We start from the raw sequence: 12,475 nt of genomic DNA on the forward strand, positions 1-12,475 counted from the left end.
TGAAGGCCAATGCCTACTAAATCTAGGAGGCTGTACTTGCAGGAAATCTTTAACAGTTTGCATAGATTTAGCTTTTTCCTCCATCTTTTTAAGGACATCTTCTACTTTGTTGCCAAATAGGTGGTTTTGGTTTAAGGGAGCATCCAGTAATTTAGCTTTAACATGATCTGGCAAGTTTTGCTCCTTAAGCCAAGCATGCCTTCTAAGTACAGACCCAGTGACAGCAGCCCTGCAAGATGCTTCTAAAGAATCAAAACCACATTGCAAAGAATGTTTACCAACTTGTTCAGCAGAATGTATTAAATCCTGTAATTCATTATTTTCAGCACAGTCAGGAATCAACATCATTTTCTGTTTAAGTAGCCCCATAATATGCTGTTGATACTTTAACATATGAAACTGGCAGTTTAAGACCCTAATGGCCAAAGTAGCAGAAGTGCATACCTTCTTACCCCATCTGTCCAAGGCCCTGGAATCTCTATCAGAGGGGGTAGGATTTTTAGCAGTAGTAGCCTTAATGCCTTTTGGTAAATGAGAAATGGTCTCTGGATCCGCAGTAGGATTTTTAGAGAGAAACTTGTGAGAGTCAGATACTCTGTAATACCGGTCAGGTTTTCTGGGAGCTGGAGGTAAACAGTCTGGGGCCAGGCTAGATTCCAAGAAGGCATAATCTACAATGTCCAGAACACGAGGGATAGCTAAAGGCCTGTGTTGAGGGAGAAGTAAGAATTCCCTAAGCCACTTTTTTGGAGTCAGAGTAATCCTGGCTTTCCCAGCAGAAAAACTCCCTAAGAGAGTGCAAGGTTTCACCAAAAGAAAAATCTTCTGGAGGGGAGGCAGAGGGAATGGAATCATCTGCATCAGAATCCTCATAGGTAGATATGGGCAAATCCTGGTAATCAGAAGAAACAGAAATTTCAGAATCCTGATAAGAAGAATCAGAAGGAAAATTAGTTCTAGGTCTCTTAGAGGGGGAAAGGCTGACTTCCCCTAATTAAAGTAATAAGGTCTTCAAGCCATTCTTATCATTTGTTTTTGAGGTATATGGGCCTGACCACGCGGTTTGGATGTCTGTTTTCTAGGTTTGGGTCGAGTTTTAGGCCTTGAAGAAGAAGAAGATGGTGTCGGTCTGAAATGCAAGTCTGTAGGCCTGAATACACCCTCAGTACCTGGTGCTTGCACAGCGGCTCCAGACCCATCCAAGGTAGAGACATCCACAGGTTCCATAGTCAAAGAGGCATCTCACAGCATACCGGACTCTGAAAAGGTCTCAGCAGAGGCCTGTGAATCTAAAGTAGCAGGTATCAGGGGCTGCGAAAGCACCTCACTGAGTACCGGCGAACTGGCGACTAGCTTAACGGAAGAGTTGTCAATAGTTCTGGACCTATACGGTCTGTCTCTGTCTTTACGTTTTTTTCATAATAGTCAGAGGACTTACCGAAGCCATTTCTGGATAGTTAAACCGAGTACCAAAATAATTTGCTGCAAAAATAGCCCGACAACAAATAGTTCGGGGGTTGAATAAGGCACAAACCGACAGCGAGGGACATCGTGGTCTGGGCCTAAGCAAGGAATGCAGTACGAATGAAAATCTTTGAGGTATTTGCTTTCCACAGGTAATACAATTGTTAACTTTTACTGACATCGGTTTAAGAGCAAGAAAAAGGATCCCCAATGGGGTACTTAGCTTTTTTGAAGACTTCGGTTCTGAAACTCGAAAACGAAAATTTCAAGAGTCGGCCGACCGGCACTTGCGAACTGCTTCTGCTTCGGGCACCACATGGCAAGAAAGACTGACGTAATGGCATTGGCTGCATGTTTTATACCCCTGACAGCCTGATGTCATGGAAGGAGGGACAGCATCCGATGCAGGATCCCAAGATTCTGGTATTCAGGCCGGCTGAGGGTTACCTGCAGGCAGATAACCCAAATATAATGACTGCAACAGTGAAACACGAAGAACATCTGGAACATATTGTTAGCCACTAAAGAACTTGAATGTGTCATAGACTCTAGACTAGACATGTCCAACCTGCGGCCCGTGGGCCGCATGCAGCCCTCAGAGCACTTCCATGCGGCCCTCTACCTCTAACTCCAACATCGATGTACGCATGTCCCAAAACACTTTTTTGTTGTGTTTTTCACGCCCGTGACCTGTAACTCTAACATCGGTCTGCAGATGCGCCAAATCATCCTTCTAGTTTTTATTTTTTTTGCGGCAAAGAAGGGTCTGTGTGTTCGTGCCAAAGAATCAAGTGTGTGTGAGTTCTTGCTGAAGAGGGACTCGTGTATGGATTTGCCACCACTGCCTTTGAAAGAGACAGCACTTAACCTGTGTTAATAGGTAAGTATGGAATGAGTGAGTGAGTGCATGCATGAAAGCAGAATGTTTGTGTGTGAAAGTAGAAGACTGTGTGTGTGTGTGTGTGTGTGTGTGTGTGTGTGTGTGTGTGTGTGTGCATGACAGAGAGAAACACATGCACAAAGAGGCTAATGACGATCAGTCTACCTACTGAACACAACAAGTTAGCTCACAAATATATCTTACATTAAAAGTGCACTTTCATTAAACTGCAACTTTCTTGACAGAGAGAGTGTTGTATTGAATATGAAATCATACCTCTCAACTGTATGGATTTTCGAAGAATGTCTGAATTTTTGCCTCCTCTTCCAATTAGTGTCTTTTGCTTAGGAAATAAAAGTAGTTATCCAAGGTAATGCAGTTCCAGGGAGTAAGAATGAGACAGCAGCCTAGGGTTAATGGGTCAGTATTGGATTTTCGCGCCTGTAACCTGTAACTCTAACATCGGTGTGCATATAGTTTTTTTTTTCTTTTGACAAACAAAAAAGCACCCAGCACTATTTTATCATTGGGGAGTTCTAAGCAGTGGTACATTGGACAACAATAAGCATATCTTTGGTGGCTCATCAATACTGGCAAATCAGGTGGGCACAATGTCATTTTTTAAATGTTCACATTTTAAAGATAGGCTAAAAAAGGACCACATATGTATAGATCAAGGAGTAAATAATCAGATAAGTACAAAGAGTACCTTTACGCCACCTAATCATCCTATTATTGATACTTTTGATAAAGTAGTTACAAGAGAAATTTATCATGAATATAAGAATTTGAAACAGGCAACAAATGTTAATAATTTATCATATGATGAAATGAAACTACTTTGTGAAATTAAGAATGATAACAGTACTAGAATAATGAAACCAGATAAATGGGAGGGGGGGGTAGTGCTATATGATAGTATACAAAGACAATTTATGACATATTATATTTAACTGGAAACTATGAAACTATTTCTTTGAACGAGTTGCATATAGCCTATCAACGCATTGACTCGTATATAGAGGAATATCTACTAGATGGTAGAATTACAGAAGAAATATATAAATTTATTAAGGTTAAATTTCCAAAGGTAGCCACTTTGGTAGGTATACCAAATGTGCACAAAGATATCAAGGACCCTCCCTTTAGACCAATAGTTTCTGGAAGTTATTCTAAAACTTTCCCTATGGGAAAGTATATTGATATCAAGTTAAAAAATATGTATTCGTTTATTAAACATATGGTGAAGGATTTGTGGGTCTTTCTATCTAATTTTCCTGTCTATACTATATTGAATAACAATACTATTACAGTGACAATTGATGTAATAGATTTATTCTCCTGCATCCCAAAACAGGAAGGTTTGGAGGCCTTTAATAACAGTTTAATGAGGCACACCAACCTAGAATGGGATGAAATATGTTTATTATCCGAGATGATGTCCATTGTATTGGAAAACAACTTTATTTAATTTGAGGGGGAATATTTTAAGCAAACCAGAGGGGGTAGCTATGGGGGCAGCGTGTGCCCCCATTTATGCCAACCTGGTTATGCTTAATTGGGAAGACAGCATTTTATTCCCCAGCAAATATTACCAATACATAAAATATTATTCAAGATTCTTGGATGATATTTATATTTTATGGGAAGGAGAACAAGACATGTTACTACAATTTATAAATTTTCTTAATAATAGTAGTGATTATTTAAAATTTACTTATTCTTTTGATAAAAATGGATTACCATATCTGGACACATACATATACCATGATGAAGGTCAAGTCTACTCCAAAATTTATAGGAAAAGTACATTTTCTAATAATTATTTGGACTATTCTAGTTGTCATCATTCTAAAGTCAAATACAATGTGTTTAAAGGTCAATGTATTCGTGCAGCTAGAATGGTTTCTGATTATGAAGAGATGAAAATTGAATTGATATTCATTAAAAAACTTTTTAGACAAAGAGGATATCCTGAGGAAATGATGGAAGAAATTATTAATTATGTTACCCAACAGTGGAATACTAAATACAAACCACTATTGGGAGCTGGGAATACATATACCAATAATTCGGATAATAATTCGGCTACGAATAAATCAGTTTCAAATTTTCAAAGAGTTTGTATTTTACAATATAATTTGGGAGTAGACAAAATTAAAAGTATAATATATACATTTTGACATTTAATCAGCATGGACATGGACTTAGTCAAAATATTGGGAACTAAACCCAATTTTATTTATAAAATGGGTAGTAACATGAAGTGTTTAACGGAGTATAGAAATATTGACAGGAGAAGAAGTAGCAAGAAAAACAACAACAGAAGCAGAAAATGTGGATTTTGTAACCAATGTAGACATGTCACAGGAAAATAAACTAATATTACAGAACGGACATAAGACCATTATAAGGTGTAGATACGGAAATTGTAACACCAAAATGGTAGTATATTTAAGCTATATGTGACATATGTCCAAGCTTCTATGTAGGAAGAACAGAATGATGTCTTAAAAAATGTATCTATGACCATATATATAGCATAAAGACCAAAGATAAAACAAATGCATTATATCGACATATTGAAAGTAAAGGAGGCGAACATCAATTCAAGTTTAGTATCCTTGACATAATAGAATGAGATCCAAGAGGTGGTGACTATAAGAGTTTATTGACATATAAACAGACATGGTGGCAAATATGGTTGGATGCCACCACTCCACCAGGTTTAAATGAATGTATTTCAATTAAATCATTATTATATTCATAGAAAAAGTAATTAGTTAGGAAAGTAGTATTGTATAGAAGAACAAATTTTAAACATATAATAATTTAATAATATATATTTATTTGCATAGAATTCTTTGTTTTTAAATATTAGTTGCATATTTACATGGCATATCAGCAGATATGAAGACTGGAGTATACATAGATTTATATAGATTTATTATTATTAGATTTTATATAGATTTTATGAATATTTATTAGTCATATATTTAGTATGTAGAGTAATTATGAAGATTTTTACCATGTGTCTTCACATACGCATATACATCTCTATTTTATAAGTGTACACACATTTCCTTTACTATAACGTTCAGTAGTGATGAATTAATATGACTTAATATATATTATTATTTATGAATTATGTATAAGCCTTATTGGGTGATAGAATACACAGTTACGCAGCCATAGTAGTAGATTATATTATATTATTTTAATTATTATCGTTTTTTCTAAAATATTTTTATTAAATGTTTTACTTGTTTATAATATGTATATAGAAGAAAAAATTCTCTTATGAGCAAAATTTGATGGTATTATAAGGGACATAAATATTTTATGTTAACAAAGGGTGAACACAATTTTAAGGAAAGGTAAATGTTTTTTGGCGCCATTAAAGTTATTTAAACAGCTAACAGTTATACGCTTTAGTTCTGATGAAGACCAGCTGACTTGGTTGAAAGCGCTTAACTTTGTTACATAGTTCGCTTTGTCTGTATGTACTTATTATAGTGTTTAGTCGTATCAGTCCGTCATTTTGTACTTTGATTTCATTAAATTGTGGATTTACCATATTTTTGGCAGTCGTGAGCACTTATTGGTGGAACTGGAGAATTATTGTAAATTTTTTAAATGTTGGGGGTTTTGGTGTGTATGTGTGTGTTTGTGTTGGGAGTGCTGCATAGTAAGCATAGAGTGCTAATGTGACTTTGATTTCTTGCAGCAGTCTGTGGTTTACTTATCACAATAACTTTTCTGTGTTTCTGGGCGTGTGATCAATATAACGGTTTTAAAGATGTTTTCCAAAAATGAATAAATACATAATAAATAAAAAAAAAAATCCTCTCTGCACTTTGAGCTAAAGACAAAGTCTGGGAATTTTTTTTTTTTTTTTAAAAAGCGAAGGTCAGCATTACAGCTCAGTAAACTGTCAGTCTGTAAATAACGTCTGCACAAATTAAAATGTCTGAATGTCAAATGGCTTTAGATTGGATGGAAGTTATATGTTTACTCCAGCATGTAGTATGATCTTAGAGAGTTTATGGATTTCTTATTGATTTATTTTTTGCTGAGCAGTTGTCAGTTGATTTATTGATGGTCCTTTTGGTGGTGGGAAATTGCATGGATGAATCCATCTTTTTTTCAGATATTTTGACTTCCAGACAATTTCATTCAGTGAGTCTGTGCCATGTGATTATTGAGGTTGCCTATTTTAGAAGTAGGGGCTCCTTTTGTGTGTGTAAGAGAGAGAGATTTAATATGTATACTGAATATATTTTTGCAAATGGAATTCTTAGTTAAATAGATCCCTCTTCTTGGGCAAGTAGACTTGAGTAACCAACATTAGATCTTAACCATCCAGATAGGAAAGTTTAGTATGTGGATTTTCCATCAGGTTTGATGAAGGCTATGCTACTTACTTAAGGAGTACATTTATGACTATCCATCCAGTTGTCAAGTTGCTGAACTACTTTGTTTGATAATGAGAGGAGCTTTTTACAGAAGTTGAAGGATTTTGTGTCAAGAACCTGTCCATACAAAGTGGCTTGTTTATGTTGCAGTGAAGACTGTGATCTTTGTAGTGAACGTTTTAAATATAACCAGTATTTCTGAGGTGGAGAAAGTCCACTAAGGCTGGATCTTTCTTAGCCTGGAAAGCAAGACAGTGATGAAATGTATAGGGACCAGTGAGAGACAGAGGAAAGCAAGAAGCGTTTTAGTCTGTCTGGATAACTAAGTGAACGCAGTCCTTTGAACTTTTTTATCAGAAATGGTTGTGGTCTTTCTTTTGGCATAGTATTTTGCTGAGGCACATGCCAAAAGGGGCGTCGCACTCAATAATTGCTCTTGTAAAGGAAGAATACAGGCATGTTATGACCTCCTTGTCCCTGGATGATACCCTTACTAATGAGGTGGGCCATGTAAAAAGCTTTCCGTACAACGGAGACAACATGGTGGTCAAAAGTCAGGTTTCTATCAACCTGGGTGCCCTAGCACCTCACGACTGATTGTGTCCTTACAACATTGTTATTAATGCGATAATTTGTGGGGGCATCACTCTCCTCAAAGGGGATGATGATGCATTTTTTGGCATATAGATTGAGGCTATGTTTCTGGCACCAGTCATTTGTTTGGGTGAGACCCTCTTGTAGCTTATTCAGAATTGTTTTATTAAGTCAGTAATGTGAATTCTTTACTTTATTGCAAATTTGTTGGCTTATTTTTGTGGATTATAGTATTGTAGGACTGCTAATATTGACATTTTATGTAGTTGGACTGCTGGTGAGAAATGCTAGTGCTGTAGTGAATATCTGTTTATTTATAAATATATATATATATATATATATATATATATACATATATATAAACTAAGATGTTAGAGTTAACTGTTAGATTAGAGAATTAGAATTAGAATGAGAATTAGAATTTTAAAGCAAATATTAGACATTTATTACATTTATTCATTGTTCGAATGCACCTACAGTACAGCCAGGAGATCCACTTTGGTCTCTTGCAGCAGCAAAAGAGTTAACTATATGATATATTTTATATGCGGCCCCAAGACAATTTCTGTTCACTCAATGCGGTCCCAGCAAGCCAAAAGGTTGGACACCCCTGCTCTAGACCTCACTTCTCATTTACAAACAAAAAAATCACTTAAAAGGCAGTTATGTTATAAAACCCAAACACACAAGTCCCTGAACACATCAGATAGGATAAAGACATACATGTGCAGGAACTGCAGAGCTTGTAAGTACATTTTCTCATGTAGCATTTTGGCACATCAACAGCAAAAGTTTAGAAATGAATTTAATTTCTATTCAGAATGTAGGACTAGAAATATAGTCTACCTTAGTTTTTGCCAATATTGTAAAGTTTTTTATGTGGGCAAGACTAATAGAATGCTCAAAGAACACATTTTTGAACTTATGAGGGATACAGTAAACAAAAAGGAGAGTAGTGCCCTAGCTAAACATGTAGAAGCTGAAGGGATGCACCATGTTTTTAAATTTTTAGTTTTAGAAGTTCTGGAAGAAAATATCAGAGGGGGTGACATTAGAAACAGAACAGAAGAGGCTGAACAAAAATGTATTCTGCAACTAAATGCAGACAAACCCCCAAGCAATAATAAAGTTGTTTCTTTGAAACCATTTTTAAAGGCAAGCGCCTTAAAGCACTAATTCCCCTCTACATGGTTCTATAAGCATTCACATTCGAACTTGCATACTGTTTTTAACAGTTTTATGTCTATGTTTTTTTCTACTACTTTTAAATAATTGAATCTGATATAGATATTTAATTGTTTGTCTTAACTGACTGGTCACTCTGAAAGTATATATATCAAGGAAGGCATGGGATGTTTTATTAAGTCTGATGAAGCAACCTGGAAGGTCGTGAAAGCGCTCACTTTGTCCTAGCAATAAAGAATTTTCCTTCTACTGTGGCAGTTCAACTTCTTATGCATACTACTGGCTCTGAGGTGAAGACTGAGCTGTTCATCTGGTACTTGTGTTTTGTCTTTCTCTTCGCAATGCCTACTGAATCTTGGAGGCTGGACTTGCAAAAAGTCTAACTGTCTGCATAGACTTAGCTTTTTCTTCGATCTTTTTCAAAATCTCTTCTGCTTTGATGCCAAACAGATTGTCTTTATTCAGTGGTGTGTCCAATAATTTTGATTTGACATGGTCTGGCAAGGTCTGTTCCTTAAGCCAAGCATGCCTTCTAAGTACAGAATGACTGCTGCCCTGCAGGATACTTCTAGGGCGTCAAACCCACATTGCAAGGTGTGCTTACTAACTTGGCTTGCAGAATGCATAAGCTCCTGTAATTCTTTATTTTCTGCACAGTCAGGCAAGGTAGATAATTTTTGTTTAATAAGTTCCATAGTATATTGCTGGTATTTCAGCAAGTGGAACTGACAATTTAATGCTCTAATGGCAAGAGTTGCAGAGGTGTATACTTTTTTACCCCATTTATCTAAAGCTCGGGAATCCCTGTCCGAAGGGGTGGGATTCGTAACTGTGGTTGCTTTTATTCCTTTAGGTCCATAGGAGATGACCTCTGCATCAGCAGCAGGATTTTGAAAAGAAATGTGTGCGAGTCAGGGACTCTGTAGTACTCATCAGGTTTCCTGGGACCAGGAGGTAGAGTATTCATAAAAACATCATCCACAACATCCAGAATAGGAGGAATAGCTAAAGGTCTGTGCTGTGGTAAATCTAAAAATTCCCTGAGTCTCTTTTTGGACTGAGGATAATCCTGGCATTCCCAATGGAAATGCTCTCTCAAGGTATGTAGGGTTTCACCAAAAGAAAAGTCCTCTGGAGGAGAGGCAGAAGGAATGGATTCCTCTGCATCTGAATCCTCATAAGCAGATAAGGACGTGTCTTCATTATCAGAAACCTCAGAGTAGTCGGGCTCCTGGTCAGATAAAGCTGCTGGGGACAAGTCTCTTTTCCTTTTAGCAGGAGTAGGCTGGCTTCCCCTAATGAGCATGATAAGGTCTTCCGCCATTTTAAGCATCTGAGATTAAGGCAAGGAAGCAGGCGCTTGAGTATGGGTTGTCGGTTTTTTAGGCGTAGTTCGTACTCTGGGCCTTAGAAACTCTGCAGTTTTAGAAAGAACTGAAGACTTGAAAGAAGTCGTCAGTTTGTGTCGAATATCGGTAGTGCAAAGAACTTCCTCAGAAGCCAGTGCCTGCACAGATGCTCCAGACGCATCCAAGGTAGAGACATCCTCAGGTTCCGTAGTCAAAGAAGAGTCTCGCAGCATACCAGACTCCAAACGGGTCTCAGTAGCAGCTTGTGAATCCATAGAAGTGGGCATCAGGGGCTGCAAAAGCGCCTCACTGAGTACTGGCAAACTGGCGACTAGCTTAACGGAACCGTTGGCGGTGGTTTTGGACCTGTGCAGTCTGTCTCTGTCTTTATCCTTATGTTTTTTCGGAAGATCGGTAGTCGGATGGCTTACCGAAGCCATTTTGGAATATGGAGATCGAGAGCGAAAGTATTTAGCTATGATAGGGGCCCAACGACGTATAGTTCCAGCGTTGAACAAAGTACAAAACCGACAGCAAGGGATGTCGTCACCTGGGCCTAAACAGGTGAGGCAGTAAGAATGGAAATCTCGGTGTGGTATTTACTTCCTACAGGCGAAACAATTGTTAATTTTTTTCTGACATCAGTTAGAGCAAAAAAAAAAGGATCCCCACCGGGGTACTTAGCTTTAGAAGACTTCAACTTTAATTTTGGAAATGAAAACTCAGGTAGCAGCCGACTGGCACTCGTGCGAACTGCTTCTGCTTCGGGCTCCTCGGCAAGAAAGACTAATGTAATGACATCGGCTGTCTGTTTTTACACCACTGATGACCTGACGTCAGTCCAGGAGCGACAGCAACCAACGCAGAAATACTAAGCCTCTGGTATTCGGGCCAACTGAGGGCTACCCCTGGCAGGATAACCCAAGTGTGATGACTGCAACAGTGAAACACGAAGAACATCAACATGCATTTTCCAAGGTGGCAAATGAGATCTGGGGAGGAGGTGGAGCTCCTGGGCTGAAGACTGAAAGAAAGTCAGCTTGAGAGCAGAGTCAGATTAAATAACAGACATGTTGAAACGAGATGGAAAAGACACCATCGGATTTCAGGTTAGCTCCTCTTCCTGTTCTTAAAGTCGCACCTTGTGACATATCTAAGTTAAAGCACCAGCTCTGCTTCAAAAGAAATCAGGTGACAGAGGGAGCAGTAATTATTTTTCTCGCTCGTACTCTGGTAATATAAACATAAAAAACAACTGCCAATCATTAGCGGACCAGTGTTCCGTTGTGGCGACCCTTAACCGGGAAAAGCCAAAAGACAAACAACAACAACTCTGGTAATATAAAGTAAGCCTGGAAAAAGAGGCTGAAGCATAGCCCCGAAGAACATGCTGTTTTTCCTAATGATCTAATGATTAACACTGGCAATGGAGATATTTTTTGATTCATTAACCACAGCCACATAAACAGGATGGGTACAGTGAAGAGTTCAATCACAACTTCCTTTTTAAGGTTAACACAGCTTAGATCTTTGTTTCCTGTCCTTCTCTTACACAATTAACACGATCACTGCCCAGCACTCAGGTTTCACCACCTCTAACTCCTCCTCCTTCTACCTCCCCCTTGCTCTTCACTCAATCTCCTAAGTATCATATGATGCCCAAAATAAAACATAAACCTTTAGGGGCACATACATAAACAGTTAAGAAAGAAATCAGAGATGATATACTGAAATTGCAAAAACATTTGCAAACAACTGTAAAACTATCAAGCAGCCAGCATGGTTACTGATCACACTAGTAAGCACAATGTAGGTAATGTAGAGACAACATTCACATATGGAAATTACCACACACTGATCTCAAATTACAATAGCAGTTTCCCTACCTAATGGGGAAGTACAACAGATTTTTTTTTCTCGGAAGATCAGTCATTTAGTCACAGTGATGCAAATTGTTAAAAGTTTTACCTGCTTCAAAAGTAATTTCAATAAAAGTATACAAAAACTTAATTAAACTTAAAATTCAAAGAGTACAATGCTAAGTTAAAAGTAAAACAAAAATAAAGTTTTGAATAGAAACTGCCATGAATGCACTTGCACTAAGTGAAACAAGAATGCGACTTAGTGAGAGGATCTTCTCTCATGTCATCTGTTTGAATCAATCAATAATCAACAATGACAAGTAACAGGTAAAACAAACCAGGTAGCTTATAAACATATGCAAAGGATACCAAAAATAAGAGGATTTAGGAACATCAAGCCATTACTTTATCCCCTCATCCCAGCATTTGAATAAATCAATGGCAATGAAACCAATGCAAACTTTGAACATTTATAAACTGTTCAATGAAAGACTTTACATACCTGGTTACGGAGGGGCTGTTGTTGAGACGATTGCTCTTGATTCCCAGTATTTTCTTTCATTATTGTTGATGCTCTGGGATCTACAGAACCCACTGGTGTAGGCTAAGAGAAAAGAAAAATAAGTTTAGAAATTCATCTTACATGGTAACCTTTTTTAAAACACTGTGAATAACTAATTGAAACTGATATCTCCATGTATCTTCACCATTCAACATAAATGAAAA

At 37.5% G+C, this 12,475-nt stretch overlaps 1 protein-coding gene across 1 annotated transcript in view; it reads right to left on the reverse strand.

The window, feature by feature from the left end:
* The window catches only part of CSNK1G1 (casein kinase 1 gamma 1), a 1,702,676-nt gene that overhangs the window by 466,364 nt on the left and 1,223,837 nt on the right, over nt 1-12,475 (reverse strand). The window contains exon 9 of the mRNA XM_044077488.1: nt 12,252-12,353. Coding sequence (XP_043933423.1) covers nt 12,252-12,353 — 102 coding nt within the window. The remainder of the gene's footprint in view (nt 1-12,251; nt 12,354-12,475) is intronic.

The sequence above is a fragment of the Protopterus annectens genome, chromosome 7.part0 (genome assembly GCF_019279795.1).
Source record: "Protopterus annectens isolate FY-2018-M chromosome 7.part0, PAN1.0, whole genome shotgun sequence".
Lineage (NCBI taxonomy): Eukaryota > Metazoa > Chordata > Ceratodontiformes > Protopteridae > Protopterus > Protopterus annectens.